Source organism: Leucoraja erinacea, chromosome 25 (genome assembly GCF_028641065.1).
Source record: "Leucoraja erinacea ecotype New England chromosome 25, Leri_hhj_1, whole genome shotgun sequence".
Classification (NCBI taxonomy): Eukaryota; Metazoa; Chordata; class Chondrichthyes; order Rajiformes; family Rajidae; genus Leucoraja; species Leucoraja erinaceus.
Window position 1 is genome coordinate 25068693 of NC_073401.1, and position 21369 is coordinate 25090061.

Genomic DNA, 21369 nt, shown 5'->3' on the forward strand with positions numbered 1-21369 from the left:
TCTGGAGAAAAGTAATAGGTGGCGATTCGGGTGGAGACCCTTCCTGTACAGGGTGATCGCTGGTCGGTGCAGACTTGGTGGGCCGAAAGGTCTGTTTCTGCACTGTATCTCTGAAGTCTAATGTCGAAATGCAAGATTGGCAGATATGGAAAACTGTGTAATTTCATTGCTAGGCAGATAGGACATTCCCTCTCGAAAATAAATGGACAGGGTAGAGGATTCTGATTACATACACGCTCCAGCTTGGCTAACTGGTCCTTTTATTGTTATAGTGTGTTTTCTAGGGTCGATCTGCTTAATGTGCTGTAACAGTCAGTTAGTCCTTAAGGTCATTATCTGTAATGCCTTTTCCATGATACCAAGCTTTAGTTGGTACCGGCTGGTAATGATTTTGCATTAGTTTCACTTGGTTAAATTAACACAAAAGGCATGCAGAATTGTAGCAATTTGGTTTCCCATCCATTGCATGTTTCAATATATGTTTGGGGATTTTGGATCACCTAGGTGGAGAATGAACATTAATGGAGCGGGAAGAAATCTAAAGGAATATATAAATGTCTCTCTCAATGGTATTTTATTGTCACGTGTACCTAAGTGCAATGAAATTATTATTTATTTTGCATACAGTTCAGTGACAATCCTGCTATATATGAGCCACTATCATACTAAGTAAGGTAGTAGACCACACCAAGTCCGCACACAAGAGTCGCCATGTTTTGGCGCCTTCTTATTCCCTTCAAGCCCGATATGTTTGAAGAAAGTTAGTCTTAGCTTGGCTTGCCAGACATGACATCCGGAGATCTATTCCTTCTTGTTGATTGTGCATATGCTCTGTTATCAGGTTTCTGTGTAGCCTGCATCCAGGTCCTTGGGACCGAACTTCTGACATTGATCTTCACTGATATCTGGATCTCTTGAGTGACTTTAGGAAGGTGAACCCTCATGACGTGTCTGCACCTGATGGTGTACCTGGTTGCATTCTCAATACCTGCGCGGACCAACTGGCTAATGAGACATCTTCAACCTCTCATTACTGACGCCTGAGGTTCTCACCTGCTTTAAAAAGGCATCCATAATACCGGTGCCCAAGAAGAGTAAGGTGACGTGCCTCAATGACTATTGAATGCCCAACCACACCTCTACTCCCTTTGAAGATCCCCTTGAACTTCTACAGGTGTACGGTCAGTCGAGAGCACGTTGACTGGTTGCATCATGGCCTGGTTCAGCAATTTCAATGCCCAGGAACGAAATAAATCACAAAAAGTGAAGAACGTTGCCCAGTCCTCCATCGATACTGACCTGCGCAACCTGACAATGTCTCATTTCATTCCTGCCATCGGGAAGAAAGTACAGGAATCTGAAAACTGTAATGCAAGGTTCAGGAGCAGTTTCTTTCCAGCAACCATCAGGCTATTGAACACTATAAACTCCCAAATGACCAAGAGCTGCCTGGATTGCACTGGGACCTGACTTTATTTTAATTTAGCACTATATCATTTTTTATTATTGAACTTTTTTAGTTAGTTTGTCGTGTTATCTATAGAGTACAGTGTTTACAAACCTGTTCTGCTGCTGCAAGTAGGAATTGAATTGTTCCGTTTTGGAACGTATGACGATAAAATACTCTCTGACTCTCTTGACTGCCATGACTTGTTCCAGCTGTAGCTCATCTCCCATTTTGGAGGTGCAGCCTGCCATTAAACTAATGCAAGCCGCTCATAACACTGGGCCTCTGGACATTCACTAAGGCAGTCAGGCATACTGGATGCTGCAATCAGGATAACGAGTAGGCAGCTCAATTGCACATTTGATCCCGCTGAACATTTTCTAGGGCTGTTCAATTTAACAATGTTTCAAATCGAATTTGTGAAGTATGTGAAAATGAAAAAATACATACAGAGCTGAGGTGGATTAAAGTAAATTGTTTCAGAACAGGCTGATGGACTGGTTAGCATCCTTCGCCTTATCATTTCTGAGATCTTTATTTTTTTTTTCACCTCAAAAAGACTGGTTTGAATTCATCTTAAACCAGTAAATGATGTCCTCACATAAAATGCAATGGCACAGTTTCAACCCAGTTTTTTTGTTTGACTCGGAATAACACATCGCTGCTTGGATTTTGACATTGTTTAGTTAAAAATTGCTCTTTAATTAACCTCGGCATTTCAGCTAGGCACTAATCTTAATGCCAGAATTATCCTTCTTGTTGATGTTTTTCCACCCTTTGCAATGCACTTACATCACTAATTTGTGCTGTCTGTATATTCCCGATTGTGTCTGTCGTAGAGTCACAGTGAGAAAACAGGACCTTCGACCCAACTTGGCAACACCGACCAACCAGCATGTCTCATCTACACTAGTCCCACCCACCTGCATTTTGCCCATATCCCTATTCTATCCATGAACCTGTAAATGTTTCTTAAACGTTGCGATAGTACCTCTCAACTACCTCCTCCAGCAGCTCGTTTCATACACTGGCCACCCTTTGTGTAAAAAAGGTTTCCCCTCTTTGTCCTTTTAAGTATTTCCCCCCCTCCGCCACTCACCCATGCACCCATCTTGTTCTCGATTCCCCTACTCTGGGAAAGAGACTCCTAGGGTGCGTTTACCCAGTGTATTCCTCTCATAATTTTGTACACCTCTATAAGATCACCCCTCATCCTCCTGTGCTCCAAGGAGTAGAGTCCCAGCCTGCTCAACCTCTCCCTATAGCTCTGGCCTTCAATACATGTTTGTATTAAAAAAATAATCTTTGCCGACAATCTCAGGTTATGTCCATTGTTTACATTTATTAATTTTCTTCTTTCGTATATTATTGATACATTGTCACATCCACTGGACACCGTAGATCGATTGCAATCAATATTCTTGCGATTTGTTTATTGTGGTTCTCGTTAATAGTCCTTTGCATCAGTTATGCATACCCAGCCTTTGATCCTGCCAGCGAGAAACTGATAAATAAACTTGCCCAGGGTGGGCCTTCCACACATAATGAATAAATATCCATCTCTGTCAAGCAAGCAATTAGATTAAATGGTATTTTGAGATGCTTATGGTGCCAGAGGAGATTGGTATTAAAGGGGGAGATGCGATAAGGGTGAATAAGACTTTACTTTAGACCTTAGAAATACAGTGCAGAAATAGGCCCTTCGGCCCACCGAGTTGACACTGACCAACTATCCCTGTCCTGTACACTAACACACTAGGGACAAGTTTACCACTATACCAAAGCCAATTAAAGTACAAACCTGTACGTCTTTGGAGAGTGGGAGGAAACCGGAGCACCTGGAGACATTTTACGCGGTCTCAGGGAGAAGGTACAAACTCCGTACAGACAGCTCCCATAGTCAGGATCAAACCCTGGTTCCTGGTGCAGTAAGGCAGCAACTCTACACTGCTCCACTTTGCCACCGAATATTGTGTGCTGCAGATTATTGTGAGCGAGAAACTGAAAACAAATGTTACATATTCAGTTTTCATATGTTGTTGTACATTAAGAGTTTTTCTTGCAATATGTTTACAGGGAATAAGTGCTTTCTTGGTTCCAATGCCCACACCAGGGCTCTCCTTGGGAAAGAAAGAAGATAAATTGGGAATTCGAGCATCCTCCACTGCAAACCTGATTTTTGAAGACTGCAGACTTCCCCGGGAAAATCTATTGGGTGAACCAGGACTTGGATTCAAAATAGCCATGGTATGAGCTTATACTATTTGAACATCTATGTATATAATTTGTTTTGATTGAAGTTTGGAATATCACAAGACTGACATTCGAATCTTCGGAATTTCACCTCGGTAATCAAAGGTGTGAACACTAAAACAATGTAATGTGAATCGTTGTGTGAGCAGCACCATGTCCAGGAACTGCAGATGTTGGTTTTCCAAAGAAAGCACAAAGTGCCTGAGTAACTCAGTGAGGTAGGCAACATCTCTGAAGAACATGGGAAGGCGACATTTCGGGATGGCACACTTTGGCCTGCTTTCTCCTCTCTCCCAGCTTTACACCCTCCTCCCCCTTACAATCAGTCTGAGGAAGGGTGCTGACCCGAAACTTGAAACATCACCTATCCATGTTTGGGTCTGCACCCTTCTTCAGGCTGATGGAGTAGAGAGAGGGAGGTTGTAGAGAGAGGTGAGGGAAAGGGATGGGGCAAGAGCTAATGATAGGTGGTTCCAAGAGAGGTGGCTGAATAACTTCCTCTTTAGTAAACTTTGTATGAATGCAAAGAAAATACACAAATATAGTGCAAAATGTGTAACAAAATGCATCTGCTCGGGAATTGATGCAATGAGAATTAACACCTAAAAGAAAAGGGCATCTACAGTTTCTCAGTATTATTTCAGTTTAGCTATTAATATTATTAGGAAACCAATAAGAATGTAAGCAAAGTATGCAAACTTTCCCCCTGAATCTCAGTGCTTGGAAAAGGTGTGAGTATCAACATTGATATGTAAATGTCAAGTCAAACTTAACGAGATTAGCTGAATTTTTAAAAGCAATAACTAACGTGGTACATGAACATTTGTCTAAGGATGATATATATGCTGACTGGTCATAGAGTCATAGAGTGATATAATGTAGAAGCAGGCCGTTCGGCCCAACTCGCCCACACCGACCAACAATATCCCAGCTACCCTAGTCCCACTTGCCTGCGCTTGGTCCATAACCCTCCAAACCTGTCCTATCCATGTACCTGTCCGACTGTTTCTTAAACGATGGGATGGTGCCAGCCTCAACTACCTTCTCTGGCAGCTTGTTCCATACACCCACACCCTGTGTGTGGAAAAAGTCACCCCTCGGATTCCTATTAAATCTTTTCCCCTTCACCTTGAACCTATGTCCTCTGGTCCTCGATTCCCCTACTCCTGGTAAAAGACTCTGTGCATCTACCCGATCTATTCCTCTCATGATTTAGCATGCAACAAAAGCTTTTCACTGGACCTAGATCCATGTGACAATATACTAAACTAAACTGGATCTGTATAAGCTTCCACATAAGATGTTGATAACAAAACTGAGGGCCTTATGAATGGGCACTTAACGAAACAGAACTAATCCTGAGGGACAGAGGGTGCCAAGTGGGTTAGTGGGGATGTGAGTGGGGTGGGCTGTGGGGATGCAGAGGAGAGAGCGAGAAAGAGCCGAGGAAGTGACGAGAAGTGGAAGTGGGCACAAGCGAGAGAGGGAAGGGGAAGAGTCCGGAGGAATGAAAAATCAAAGGGGAAAAAACGGAAGGAGTGTGAGAGCGCAGGGTCAAAGTATAGAGGTCACACGTGGGAAGGAGAAGGATGGAGGGAGCTGTAAGAGAGAAAAACGGGGAAATAATAGGTGAGCCTAGAGGAAGAAAGCTGACATACTTTATTTTCCTCTCCTCACTAGTGTCTGAATGTTTCTATTTTGATGGGTTTTTGTCTTTTTTGTCTCCAGCTGCCAGTTTTTGAGTAATGTTACTTTGATGACGTTAGTCTTCACCCCACTACCACAGGCATTGCCTTGGTTCTCTCCACACCCCCCTCTTAAACAGCTTAAATCACACTTGCTTTCTCACTTTGCCTGCTGTGATGAAAGCTTCTTAACTGGAAACGTTGTCTCTGCTTCCGTCCCCACGGATGCTACTTGAGCCACTGAGCTTTTTTTGTCTTCTTGTGATAGCGTTTCCAAAGCAATTTGCTTCTCCATTTGAACATTTTTAGATGTGTAAATTAGCAAATGTTGAAAGCCTCTGAGTTATAGGATTTGAAAGCATAGTTAGAGAGAGCACGTTCCCCCTGCCAGAAATTAAGAATATTCAGCACATAACCATAAATTAGGCTGTTCTACTCTTCCAAAAAGCTGTTATGTTTTTTCAGTTCAAAATTTCAGGGCTGAACTTCACAAAGAGTATGACGAATAGCTATCTGTGAGATATATCAATCATGATTTATTTAAATAAAGGTGATATCTACAGCGGTCTGATTATCAAACTTGTGGAACTATTTAAAAAAAACCCAATAGTTTAGTTTAGAGAAACAGCCCCTTCAGCCCACCAAGTCCGCACCGATCAGCAATCTCCTATGCATTAGTTCTATGCTACACATTGGGGACAATTTCCAAAAGCAAATTTACCTACAAACCTGCTCACCTTTGCAAAGTGGGAGGAAACTGAAGCACCCGGAGAAAACCCATGCAGTCACAGGGAGAACGTGCAAACTCGGAACAGACGACCGAACCTGGTCTCAAGCGTGTATGGCAGCAGTTCTGCTGCTGCACAACTGTACTGCATGCAATAGGGCTGTGCAAATGGCCTCCATGTTTTGCTGCTTTAAGTGAATGAATGTGGTTACATAGAAATAGAAAAAAGGTGCAGGAATAGGCCATTCGGCCCTTCGAGTCAGCACTGCCATTCAATATGATCATGGCTGATCATCCAAAATCAGTACTCCATTCCTGCTTTCTCCCCATATCTCTTGATTCTGTTAGCCCTAAGAGCTATATCTAACTCTCTCTTGAATACATTCAGTGAATTGGCTTCCACTACCTTCTGTGGCAGAGAATTCCACAGATTCACAACTCACCGGTGAAAAAATGTTTCCTCATCTCACTCCTAAATGGCTTGCCCCCTATTCTTAAATTGTGACCCCAGGTTCTGGACTGTCCCAACATCGGGAACATTTTTCCTGCATCTAGCCGGTCCAATCGCTTAAGAAATGTATATGTTTCTACAAGATCCCCGTCTTATCCTTCTAAATTCCAGTGAATACAAGCCCAGTCGATCCATGGTTGGGATAAAGTTTGGTTGTCCCGTTGTTGGAATCTTGCAAACCAAGCACTTGTGTAATTGAGCATCTGAGAGGAACAAGTGCATGCCCTCAACAATAGGTCACAGTCTTTATTGGGACCTGAATAAGATAATTAATTGCAAGAAAAAGCTTACATCGAGATGTTTAATGCATGAAAATGTTGAGGCTTCCTGGTAATAAAAACAATCTTCCTCAATTTTGAAATAATTTTCTTTACACCAGCAAACCTCATGTAGGCATATCCTGATCTACCCACCAAATAAAAGGCAAGGTATAAGTGCAGACACAAGGAACTACAGTTGCTTATTGACAGGAAAAAAACCCACAAAGTACTGGAGTAACACAGTGGCCCGAAACATCACCTATCCATGTTCTCCAGAGATACTGCCTGACCCGCTGAGTTACTCCAGCATTTTTTTTTTCTAGGTATAGAAGTGCTGCTTTAAGATGAGCTTGTTCTGATCATTTTACAGAGTACAATATTATATAATGCTGTGAAAAAAAAGAGTGCTAGAACAACTCAGTGGGTCAGGCAGCATCTCTGGAGAGCATGGATAGGTGACGTTTTGCTTTGGGTCCCTTCTTCAGACTGGTGTAATATAATGTTGTTGCTTGTTTGTAAAGGCATAATTTTAAATTACATTTTGCTTCATGAAAGCTATGTTTTAATTTTTTAATTTTGCTACAAATTGGTTTTTCAATTTAACTATTCTGAGTATAGAAGTTGGGAGGTCATGTTGCAGTTGTATAAGACTTTGATGAGGCCGCATTTAGAGTATTGTGTGCAGTTCTGGGTACTAAGCAATAGGGAAGATGTTGTCAAGCTGGAAAGGGTACAGAGAAGATTTACTAGGATGTTGCCAGGACTGGAGGGCCTGAGCTATAGGGAGAGGTTGAGTAGGCATGGACTCTATTCCTTGGAGAGCAGGAGGATGAGGTGTAATCTTATAGAGGTGTATAAAATCATGAGAGGAATAGATCGGGTAGATACACTGAGTCTCTTGGCTAGAGTAAGTGAATCGAAGACCAGAGGACATCGTTTTGAGGAGAACGGGAAAAGATTTAATAGGAACCTGAGGGGTAACTTTTTCACACGAAGGGTGGTGGGTGCATGGAACAAGCTGCAGAGAAGGTAGTTGAGGCTGGGACTATTCCAACATTTAGGAATAGTTAGACGGGTACATGGAAAGGACAGGTTTGAAGAGATATGGATCAAATGCAGGAAGGTGGGACTAGTGGGGACATGTTGTCCGATGTGGGCATGTTGGGCTGAAGGGCCTGTTTCTACACTGTATCACTCAATATTTACTCCATAAACCTCTGCCTATATGTTCTGTCAAATGGCTTTAGGTATTTCTTGGGTTAGACAAGGAATACAACGAGCATAACCATGCATTCAGAGATCTATCCTTGGCGTGAGAATGTAAGTTGGAGCCAGAGACCATAAACAAAGTACTGCTTGGTTGGATTCTCCGTGTAGCAACTGAAAAAATGCATCTGTAATCTCTGGATCATAATTCAAGGCATTTCATTGTCATGTTCAAAAGATTAAGTGTTCAGTACAGCATGCCTCTGTGCTCTTTTTAACATCCTATCTTTATTGGTACACCAAACTTTTTTTTTATAGCATTCTTGGGCATGAAAGCTAGCTAGTGGAACTGAATTAATTCGCCAAGTTTCTTACATTAATTACGATTTTAATTTTAGTTGCCTGGTGAGGAGGTATGGGCTAAGGTACAGAGTTTCCAATCTGAGATTGTCGTTCTATTTTTGTGCTATTTCTCGGATTCTTTGTCACTGCTGAGTCATACACAGTTCATACTATACAAGGTCTATACTTAGACTTGTTCTTGCTTTACAATGTGTTATTTGTTAGCACCCTCTTCAAAGATTTTTCAGAGAGAGAAATTCCTTGCCTTTCTCTATCTTCCCTTCCATTAGACTCTTTCCAATTTATTGTACACCAATGCATGATGCAATGAGCTTTGTATGTCCTGCAAGTCTCTCTTTGTATAAAATATGGGTACTGGTGCACCAAGGATTTTCCAACACCCTTGGTTCCAGAGCCTTGCCGGATGCTCCATTTTGCTGGTCCACGTAATAATAGTTCAACAATCGGACCCACTAACTAATTGTACCTCTCCCGTGTCTCTTAAGCACCATTGACTGCTAGAAACCTAAATAAAGGATTACTTACTTACCTACTTACCTACTGCCTTATTCTGTCTCCGGGCATGTAGGGCAACAATGAAGGTCCTCCACTCAGTAGTGTTGATTCTTTCAGTTGCTGGTTCCGTAACATATTTGTTTTACGAGACAGGGTTGTTAGCCCTGTGCTCAACCTCCAACCTGGAGGACCAGTGGATCGCTCTTTGTCTCGCCTCTACCCTTCGACCTGTCCAGCATGGGAGACCCCTAACAGGAGATGGATCTCCCGGTCTGGGCGTCACTGAGACACACAAGCTCCCCGACCACGACAAGGTTGCAACAGAACGGGGAGAAATAGAGAATTAACAATTAAAAATGACCCCTTTCACCATGGAGGCACTTATCCCACAAGAAAGTGCGCCACACACAATGCTGTCGTAATTTTGTCCGGAATAATGGAGTTGCCTGACCTCCATGCGCTGGAAAATCAGTAGTGGACCTGTATCTAACCAAGGGTCCATTTTTGTTGCAGAGGTGTACAGTTCGAGATTAATATTTACAAGGGAGAGAGGAGAGTAGGTGGCAATCGGCAGGAGTCTTTCTTACCCATATTTTATTTGATGCCATGAGATTCATAGGATCTGGAGTTGATTTGGAGGATCCCCCATCTTATTTCCCACCGTACAACCATTCCTTTTAGGATAGGATGTGCCTAGTGGTTGTGATGGAGGAGTCAGGTACGTTGTCCGGAGAGTATCATTTTGTGAACATGCTTATATCAGGCTGACATCAATTATTTTAGTTTCGTTTAGAGATACAGTGAGGAAACAGGCCCTTTCAGATTCAGATTCAAACTTTATTGTCATTGTCCAGTGTACAGTCCAGAGACAACAAAATGAAGTTAGCATCTCCCCAGAAGAGCGAACATAGAATACGAGCAATAAATATATATACATACATACAGTCTTAGTAGTGCATTTTTTCTGGGGGAAGAATGTCCGGTGGGGGGGGGGGGGGGGGGGGGGGGGGTTGACTGACTGTCAATCATCGAGGTACAGAGTTACCTCGGTGGTTGGCCCACCGAATCAGCACCGACCAGCGATCCCTGCATGTTAACACTATCCTCCACACACTAGGGACAATTTACACAATACACCAAGCCAATTAACCTACATACCTGGACGTCTTTGGAGTGTGGGAGGAAACGGAAGATCTCAGAGAAAACACACACGGTCACGGGGAGAACGAACAAACTCCGTATAGACACCACCCATAGTCGGGATCGAACCCGGTTCTCCAGCGCTGTAAGGTAGCAACTCTACCGCCAGTCCACTGTGCCGTCCACAATTGCGTTAATGTTGTCGACTCTGTAAGGATTGCATCACATCTTACAAAAGTGCAATTTTGAAAGATCTAAGGCAGGTCGCTTGTTTTGAAGGAAGTCACAGTTCGAGATGGTGGTTGGCAATGTACACTCTTTCTTTCATTACATAGCATTGTTTTTATTCAATGGCTTACTATATTACAGGATCTTAGATAGTTAATAAAGGAGATACTGAGATAATAATGGCCGCATGAAAGTACATCATTAATGATAAAGCGCTTTGGGGCATCATCTACCGTGAATATCTTTTTTTTCTCTTGCTTTGCTCTTTTAAAAAAACACACAAACAATGTTTTGATGATCTGTCCTAATAACTTCTAATGTGGCTTGGTGTCAAATTATTATTGACAATGCTCTTGTGAAGTGTCAAGAGTTGTTTTATTACATTGAAGGGAGCGGATAAATGAAAGTTGTTGATGTGGAAAAGAAGGCACTGTTTGCCACACCAGAACATCAATCCTGTAGTGAAATATTGCTGCTTTGAAGGAAGTGGAGGCAACCTGGAACTGTCCGTTAGCTGTCATGGGTGGCAAGGTGGCCTAGCGGTAGAACCTTGCAGCGCCAGAGACCCGGGTTCGATCCTGACTACTGGTCCTTGTCCGTACGGAGTTTGTACGTTCTCCCTGTGACCTGCGGAGGTTTTCTCAGAGATCTTCGGTTGCCTCCCACACTCCAAAGGCGTACAGGTTTGTAGGCTAATTGGCTTGGTGTAAATGTAAAATGATCCATAGTGTGTGTAGGGTAGTGTTAGTGTGCGGGGATCGCTGGTCGGTATGGACACGGTGGGCCGAAGGGCCAGTTTCCGCGCTGCATCTCTAGTCTAAACTCAACTAAGTTGTTTGTGTTCATACAACAGGTGGCACTTCCTCCCTTTTTGCTGATCTGGAGTTTATTTTATAGTTTGATCTCAATGGTTTAATGGTTGAGTAGTTCTTTATTGTCATGTTCACTGCACAGTGACATTTTTTTGCGTAGCTTACACATGGACGGGTCGCCATATTTTAGCACCATTTGCAAAAGTCCAAAGTCCGTCCGACACGCTCTATATACTGGAGCGACTCCCGATCCAGGTAAGGCCCAGGCTTCTGCAGGGCCTCCTCCATCGCCCTCGACCAGCTCGGCCCGCAAACTGATGTCCCTCTCCTCGCCCACCCGACCACCTCTGTGACCCGGGGGTGCCTCCTGCTGCCATCCTTGCAGACACCGGAGCAATTCCCCAGTCGGTCCCTTTCCTCCGCCTCCGTCAACGTTTCCCTCCTCCTCAACTCTTCTGTCTTCGAGGCCGAGCTCGATGGCTTCTCCCTTGCAGGCTGCGGCCTGCCGGGCCCTCCTTCGCAGCGACGAGCCCTATCCTTATTCCTATTCATTTTTGCAAACCGGCTGCATTCGGGGCTTTACTGACCTAACATTTAGTGCAATCCGGCAGACCTAAAATGGTTGTGTCGGAAAAGAGAAACAAAAACATGCGGGGTGGGGAGAAAAGCAGACTTGCATTTATTCCGCATCTATCTGAGGTACATAAAATCTGGGAATCTTGAGGTTAATAATTGATGCTTCAATCTCCAAGCACCAGCACTCACACAAAGAGAACAAATGAAAAGCACAGCGCAGAATTTGTGTGTCAAGGTGTTTGGGGGAGGGGGATCTATGAATGGTATTTAGCAGCTGCCATAGATTTTCACAGAGTGGGCCCATTGTTAGCAGTTGAAAATGGTGCTAGTTTACTTTGATATTTTGCTCACGCTTTTCAACTGTGTATATGTGACCACAGGGCAGAAGGAAAAAAGAGTTTGGCAGCAAAGAGCCAAATCAACTATTTTTAATTCTGTTTTATCAAAGGGAACTATTCGGAGGATTCTGAACCATCAACCCTCATCCTGCATTTTTGTACTATTTGTAACCTTTGGTACAGAAATCAGACCTTCCTCTTGCTTAGTGTTACCACCCCCACAATGTAGGCTCTTCTCTCTGAAGTAGAACCTGCTTATTTCTGTGTTCTTGCATAGAGGGGCTCCGCAGTGAATGCAGAAATCTTGTCATAAGTGTTTTTTGTTTAGATTTGTATCGTGTGCTTTAGAGGGTCATTGCACAAAATTTTATCAGCTGGGACATTAACATGACTGAAAACCATGATCTGTGAGTGCTAAAAACAAAAGCAGTAAAATGCTGGAATTACTCGGAACGGGCAGCATTTTTGAAAATAATCCAACAATGGTTAAATCGGATCAAAATATTCTTCAACGGCAAAAATAACATTTTCAGTGCCAGCAAACTTGTTATCTGTAAATAAAACACGAATCAACCATTTAAAAATGAAGAGCCCTTGAACGCACCAGCCCTAATGTTTACTGAAGCATTTAGCTGGGAAGTACAGGTACTTCATGCCATTGTATGGGTTTTAATGTTGGTCTTTCAACTGTTAGAATGGAAACAATAAAGCAGCAGGGAAGCTTGGACTAGTTTTCCCTTTTTTCATTTCATCTTGTTTCCATAATGACATTAAATGTTGTTAGTCCCACCATTATTTTCAATACAAATCATAAGTTTAGTTTAGTTTATTGTCATGCGTACTGAGGTACAGTGAAAAGCTTGTGTTGCATGCTAACCAGTCAGCAGAAGGAAAATTCATGATTACAATCGAGCCGTTCTCAATGTACAGATATATGATGAAGGGAATAATGTGAAAAGCATTTAGTGCAAGATAAAGCCGGTAAAGTCCGATCAAAGTTAGTCCGAGGGTCTCCATGGCAGACAGGGAGAGGCTTCAGAGGGTAACTAGGACAGCGCAGAAGATCATTGGTTGCCCTCTCCCCTCCCTGATGGATATCTACACCTCCCGCTGCCTTAGCAGGGCAAAGAAGATCATCAAAGACAGCTCCCATCCTGCGTTTGGACTGTTCGACCTGCTGCCCTCTGGAAGGCGCTATAGGTGCATCAAATCCAGGACAAATAGACTCAGAAATAGTTGCTTTCCGAAAATTATAACTACTCTTAATTCAAATTCACACATGCACTGACTTCACAGCCCAACACCCGGACTTCCATCTGTATATATGTATATAGCGCCGCAGAATTGTGCACCTATCCCCCCCCCCCCCCCCCCCTTCTCCCTTCTGTTTTTGTTTTTCTGTTTCTTGTTTTTTGTGCTAAATTGTATGTATACACTGAGTACGAGCAGCTTTCAGTGTCACTGTACATGTATAGTGACAATAAATGGCATATCATATCAATGAGGTAGATCGTAGTTCAGGACTGCTCTCTCGTCGTTGGTAGGATGGTTCAGTTGTCTGATTACAGCTGGGAAGAAACTGTCCCTGAATCTGGAGATGTGCGTTTTCACACTTCTGTACCTTGTGCCTGATGGGAGTGGGGAGAAGAGGGAGTGGCCAGGGTGCGATTCATCCTTGATTATGCTAGAGGCCCTGCCGAGGCAGCGTGGGGAATAAATGGAGTCTATGGAAGGTAGGTTGCTTTGTCTGAAGCACAATAGGATACATTTATTTGTAAAACCATTATACAAACATAGTCATACAGCGGTCGAAACAGACCCTGTGGCCCATTGAATCCACAGCAACTATGGAATACCCGTTTATGCTAACCGCACACTAACCCCATTTTGTTCTGCCCACATTCCCATCGACACCTTCCAATTCTATCACGCACTAGTGGCAATTTACACTGGTGGTCAATTAACCTACCAACACACACACATCTTTGAGACAAGGGAGGAAACCAGAACATGCAGACTCCACATGTACAGTACCCAAGATCAGGGTTTAACAGATGTGCAGATGCTGGTTTAAACCGAAGATAGACACAAAATGCTGGAGTAACTCAGCGGCACATGCATTGAATGTAAATTGACCCTAGTGTATGTAGGATAGTGTTAATGTGCGGGGATCGCTGGTCGGTGCGGAGTCGGTGGGCTAGCGGGCCTGTTTCCGCTCTGTATCTCTGAACTAAACAAAACTAAAAATTATGTACATCTTCTGCATTAGTCTCCACCTGTAGCCCAGCAACTCCTGATGGGCCCAGATCTGCAACTTCCCAGCAGTATTATGCATTTATCTGCTGATTGCATTTTTAAAGTACAGTGAGTCCTAATTCTGTGCTTCAGTTTACTGGTTATATCCATGTGTATTCTTCATCAACGTGGAAGGTGATAGAGTAAAATGTTGACACCATGTATACCATCCAAGCAGATCAGATATACAAAACATAGATGGAATAATATCAAACTCAAGTATTATATGATGGAGCAAAGGGAAAGGTAGAGAGTGCTGAATATAGTTTACATGAAACAAAGTGCTGGAGTAATTCAGCGGGTCAGACATCATCTCGTGGAGAACATGGATAGGTAATGCTTCGGGTCTCAATCCGAAAAGTCACCTATCCATGTTCTCCAGAAATGCTGCCTGACTCGTAGAATTTTGTGTCCTTCTGTGTAAACCATCACCTGCAATTCCTTGTTTCAACGTCTGTAGTTCTCAGCATTGTAGGTTGGAAAACAACTCAGAGGAGCATTACAATAGTTGGTGTCTTGCGAGTGTTCAATTAGGTCTGGTTTTAGTTATAAATCTGCTGGGTCCTCCAAAGTAATCAAGGCAATGAAGATACCAGAATCTAGGATGTGTTATCGGTGAATTGCCCTTGTTGCCAGGTAGACAATCATCAGTTTGCTGTGGTCATCTGCTAAACGAAGGCAGCATGACTGTTGTCAGTGCACTGAGCATTGATGTGCATGATGTACCAAGTACAGCCAAATGCAGAAAGGTCTCAACCAAAAACATCACCTATTCCTTTTCTCCAGAGATGCTACTTGACCCGCTGAGTTGCTCCAGCTTTGTGTGTCTACCTACAGCCATAGACCAGATGGACATGATGGGATTGGAATGACTTTAATTTGTGGTGCCTCTCCAGAGTTGGCATGTGGTGCCTCCAAGCATTAGCTGGCTCCAGCACCATGGAGAAGCAGTCAATCCTCACTAAGCCATGTGGCTGTTCCATCTGCTGTTTTCCGACAAGAGAAAACAAAAAGCAACATCTCTGGATGGAGAATGCCATTAATCTCCCCTGCAAAATTGGAAGGCAATACCCATACTTTAACATTCATAGTCACAGAAGCATTACCAGTTACTGGCAGCGTCTTTCATGCCTTGTTTAGAGATTGCAGGTATGGCTGCAGTAAGATGAAGGAGCCTTTGTCAAGCACGGACATCTATACAATGTTTCTTCACTGAGGTTTGTGTAGACGATTTGCTGTCTGAACACATTGAACAAATTAGGGTACTTGCTAAGAGGACTCTACGCCATCTACACTTAGGAGTTTGCTTCCCTTCTTCAGACTCAACCTGAGGTGTCACTCATTACTTCCCGCTGAGTTACTCCAGCACTTTGTGTCTATCTTCGGTGTAATATATTTATCGCACCGAAGATAGACACAAAATGCGCAGCATCTATGGAGAGAAGGAATAGGCGACGTTTTGGGTCGAGACCCTTCTAGACTATATATATACAAACACACACACATGTGCAGGAGGACGTACACTCCATTGAGGATAAATGGGGATCCTGTGGATAGGGTGAACTATTTTAAATATCTGGGAGTCCACATATCCGAGGATATGACATGGGCATCACACGCCTCAGCACTCGTGAGTAAGGCAAGGCAGCGCCTTTACCACCTCAGGCAATTGAGGAAATTCAGAGTGTCTCCGAGGATCCTCCAGTGCTTCTAAGCAGCGGCGGTGGAAAGCATCTTGTCCGGGAACATTACCATCTGGTTTGGGAATTGCTCTGCCAAGGACAAGAAGGCTCAGCAGAGAGTAGTGCGTTCAGCCGAACGCACTATGGGAACTTCACTTGCCCCCCTGCAGGAACTATACATCAGGAGGTGCAACTCCAGAGCCAACAATATCATGAGAGACCCCTTCCACCCCTGCAACGGACTGTTCCAGCTGCTACGGTCAGGCAAACGCCTCCGTTGCCATGTGGTGAGAACGGAGAGGTTGAGAAGGAGTTTCTTCCCAGAGGCCATTCGGACTGTAAACGCCTATCTCACCAGGGACTAACTCTACTGAACGTTTTTCCTTCCATTATTTATTATGTAAAAGAATATGTGTGTTATGATTGTGTTTATAGGTTGTTTGGTTGTTTGTCTTTTGCACAAAAGTCCGCGAGCATTGCCACTTTCATTTCACTGCACATCTCGTATGTGTTTGTGGCAAATAAACTTGACTTGACTTGACACAGTGAACTTTTTCTCGTTTATTATATTATTTACAGAGTACAATGTTTACAATGTTGTGCTGCAGCAAGTAAGAATTTCATCCTTCTGTTTGGGACATATGACAATAAACACTCTTGACTACTTTGGATGTCTGCTTGTTCTTCTTGTGCAGTTGCCATGGGAAATGGCCACTAATGCAGATCAGTCGAGATTCATCTGGTTTGTATAATAGCCTGCAGTTGGAGCAGTGATGTCACCATCTGGCACACAGCTCCCTCTAGAGATCACTTGTACAATCATAGCAAGAATCATTTGAAATAAATTAGAAATTAACCTGCATGGATCTGATAATGTATAAATTGGCCTGCAGTCCCCCCCCATGTTCAGCTGTGCAGGGTTCAGCTGGAATGTTAAGCTCCAGATAACAGTGGTGGTACCAAGTCAATGTTGCACAGTCATTGACATCAAACCTGTCTTGATTAGTGCGGGTGTCAGAGGTTACGGGGAGAAAGCAGGAGAATGGGGCTAGGAGGGAAAGAATCAACCATGATTGAATGGCGGAGTAGACTTGATGGGCTGAATGGCCTAATTCTGGTCCTATCCTATGATCTTATGATGATTTCTTCCAGTCTGGAGAAGAGTCCCAACCCAAAACGTCACCCATCCTTTTTCTCCAGAGATGCTGCCTGACCCACTGAGTTACTCGGGCACTTTGTATCTATCTGGTTTAGCCACGCATGCCCTAACACCCTCAGTGATAATGGTCCAGTGTAGTATGCGCACAAATGTGGATACAATACTGGAACCGATCTAGTAACCATCACAAATGCATGCTGTGGGAGGGAATCTTTCAACCTGAGTATTATATTTTACCTGTTGGCTTTTTTTTCCCTCAAAAGATAATCTCATCTATAGAAAAGTAATACAATATTTCATAATGTGAACTTTTAAGTATTGAGGCTCATTCTAGAATTGAGTATACTGATCTCTAAATACAATTATACTAATGAAAAGACAAATGGAAAATGAAAAATAATAGTGTGTGCAGCAAAGAGGATTTCATTTACAACATTTGTACGTCCTGTATTATTACAGCTGAGCTTTTGATTGTTTTCAGGTATTTTTGCAACAAGATCCAGAAATCCTTGCTGGGAGATTACCTGCATAATAAGTGAATAGACTTCAGTATTAACTAAATTACTTCCTGTGATTTTGTTTTCCCATTCCTGTTTTGATAAATGCCCTGCAACAAATTGCTGAATGTAATTGCAGCTCAGAAGATAGATTTATACAATTCCAGAGAATTGTGGTGTAGACTTGCTTATATTAAATTGGATGTTCTCTTGTAACAACAGGAGTATTATCCTATTTAATGGACCTGTGCGTTTTCAATTGCTGCAGTGGATTTTGGCCAAGCCTTTTACCGCTGCACAGTTTAATTCCTGTAAGTAAGCGCAGTCTGGGACCAACCCATGCTTAATTAGTGTTTAGGGAGAGAAGTTTGCAAATGTAAACATACTTTACCAGCTTTCAGACCAAAACAAGAGCTTGAGATAACTGCCATTTCATTTATAAACCATTGAAGCTTCAAAGATTACACATGCGGTCAAACAGTTTTAGTTGTAGATTTGATAAATGATTTTACATGATATTTAAACCTATATTTTCTGTTCCAAATTCTCTATGAACTGCGGAATTATGTCGGTATTCTGGTATATTTTCAAGAATGATCTCAGCGTACTACATCTTTTTAATTTTTGTGCTTCTTTCCTGGAGTCAAATAGCCTATTGTGTTCACTAACAGTCTTCACTCTTCAGTGACAGCTACTGAATGGGTAACTGGAAGATCAGTGTTTATGGAACCATAGCCAACCATTATGGAACCGTATCCAAGGGGGTCATTATTTTAACATGTGTAGGGTGCAGAACACGGAAGAACAGCACTTTTTCAGATAATTAACTTGAACTGATAGTATGTAGTGTGACTTTTCATTTAGGTTTAGATTAATTTAGTTTAGAGATACAGTGCAGAAACAGGCTGTTGGTGCCACCGAGCCCGCACTGACCAGCGATTTCCCCCCCCCCCCCCCCCCCCCCCCCCCCCCCCCCCCCACCCCCCCCCCCCCCCACCCCCCCACCCCCCCCCCCCCCCCCCCACCCCCCCCCCCCCCCCCCCCCCCCCCCACACGTTAACAATGCCCTACGCACACTAGGGATAGAAACATAGAAACATAGAAATTAGGTGCAGGAGTAGGCCATTCGGCCCTTCGAGCCTGCACCGCCATTCAATATGATCATGGCTGATCATCCAACTCAGTATCCCGTACCTGCCTTCTCCCCATACCCTCTGATCCCCTTGGCCACAAGGGCCACATCTAACTCCCTCTTAAATATAGCCAATGAACTGGCCTCAACTACCCTCTGTGGCAGAGAATTCCAGAGATTCACCACTCTCTGTGTGAAAAAAGTTCTCCTCATCTCTGTTTTAAAAGATTTCCCCCTTATCCTTAAGCTGTGACCCCTTGTCCTGGACTTCCCCAACATCGGGAACAATCTTCCTGCATCTAGCCTGTCCAACCCCTTAAGAATTTTGTAAGTTTCTATAAGATCCCCTCTCAATCTCCTAAATTCTAGAGAGTATAAACCAAGTCTATCCAGTCTTTCTTCATAAGACATAAGAGCTCCTATACTCAAATCCTCTTGCTATGAAAGCCAACATACCATTCGCTTTCTTTACTGCCTGCTGCACCTGCATGCCTACCTTCAATGACTGGTGTACCATGACACCCAGGTCTCGCTGCATCTCCCCCTTTCCCAATCGCCACCATTTAGATAATAATCTGCTTTCCCGTTTTTGCCACCAAAAGGATAATTTTACATTTACAACCAAGCCAATTAACCTACAAACCTGTACATTTTTGGAGTGTGGGAGGAAACCGAAGATCTCGGAGAAAACCCACGCGATCACAGGGAGAACGTACAAACTCCGTACAGACAGCTCCCATAGTCAGGATCGAACCTGGGTCTCTGGTGCCATAAGGCAGCGACTCTACCACTGTGCTGCCCATAAATGTGCCTGAATATTCTGCCTCAATATTGGCACCTGATGCCGTGCCTACAGTTTGCATGCACTGATCCGTTTCCATATTACTGAACCATTTCTGACATCTCACTCAGATCAGCTTTGCTCATGAATCTGTATCATTTCATCTTCTGAGTGAGTGGAATGGCCAAAGTAGCTATTCATCTTGCTATCGTGACAGGAATTTAACTTCAAAGTGTCTAAACTTGTTTGCCTTTAATTTGAGGAAATTAAGTTTGTCAATTGTCAGGACATTCCATAATGGAGTCGATCATCTTGGCTGTGGCAGGCCACGTGAACCTCACACTGCAAAGTCTGCCCGCCCACATTAACATAGTCACGTTTACAGCTGAGCTGATCCTTCATGCCCAAGAGTTATCCTATGAAACAGAATGGACCACGGGAGGTGACACATCCTCTGGCAACGGATCCTGAGGCACCTCTAAGAATTCTTAAGCCAACCATCATTAACATTAATGGAGCGCATTTTCCCTCTCAGCTTGACGTGTTGGTGATTAGTGGTGAAGGAGATGGCATGCATTGGCGTCTGACCTCTAATTCATCACAGACGTTTAGGTTTAGATCATATAACCATCCCCCGGACACCAGTTCTTTCTTACGCACTAGGGACAATTTACAGAAACCAATTAACCGACAAGCTTGCACATCTTTGGAATGTGGGAGACCTGGAGACAACACACGTGGTCACAGGGAGACATACAAATTCCATACCGATCGAACCCAGGTCTCTGGTGCTGTGAGGCAGCAACTCTAACACTGTGCCGCTGTGCTGCCCCTTCTACAGTTCTATAAGCATACAACCTGGTGCTGACTAAAGGCATGTATGATCCAGTCCAACTCTTGTTCTTGGTGCACAAATGAACAACAGTGTTTCTCGTTTTGACGTTTTTGCGATTTGTCTTTCAGCAAACACTGGATGCTGGTCGGATTGGTATTGCCTCACAGGCCCTCGGGATCGCACATGCAGCCCTGGACTGTGCTGTGGATTATGCTGAGAAAAGGATGGCGTTTGGCTCACCTATTTCCAAACTCCAGGCCATACAGGTAAAATCAGCTCGAGTTTTCCTGAGGAAGGTCACCCACCTCTCTGTTCGGAACTTCTCGGAGCAGAATTAGGCCATATGGCCCATTAAGTCTACCCCACGTTTCAATCATGGCTGATCTATCTTTCCCTCTCAACCCCATTCTCCTGCCTTCACAAAAATATAAATTTGGAGAAACTATCAGACTCTCTCCCTCGCTAGGTTGTTTAGAAAGTTTTCAGAAAAAAGGATGTTCAGTGAACACGGCAAGAGATTTACCTACAGATTTTAATTTAAACCCTCAAGTAGTGGATAGGACAGTTTTAACATGGATAGGATAGGTTTGAAGGGATATGGGCCAAACGCAAGTAGGTGGGACTAGTGTAGATGGGACATGTTGCTGGTGTGGGCAAGTTGGTCCAAAGTTAGACTCTAGTATTACAAAAATATACATTTTGGTGACTTTTTCCAACGTTGGCATATCTCCTTCAAAACAATGGCAAGGCTTAGATTGGATCGTAGCCCTTTAGTTCTTTGTTTTACTCTACAATATCACTGGTTTCAAAACTCATGGAAGTAATATGCGGGAGTAAAAACATTCACGTTGGAATGATGAATTTTGTTGAAACATTGCAGACATAATTTCATCCAAAGAAATTTGAAATTTGTAGGAACTATGAGGAGAGGTTAAAAATAGTCTGGC

At 43.3% G+C, this 21369-nt stretch overlaps 1 protein-coding gene across 1 annotated transcript in view; it reads left to right on the plus strand.

Annotated features, from left to right (window-relative positions):
* acads (acyl-CoA dehydrogenase short chain) overlaps window positions 1–21369 on the plus strand; it is a 75157-nt gene that overhangs the window by 22056 nt on the left and 31732 nt on the right. Inside the window, exons 6-7 of the mRNA XM_055655267.1 lie at window positions 3524–3694; window positions 20551–20688. Of these exons, the coding sequence (XP_055511242.1) occupies window positions 3524–3694; window positions 20551–20688 (309 nt within the window). The remainder of the gene's footprint in view (window positions 1–3523; window positions 3695–20550; window positions 20689–21369) is intronic.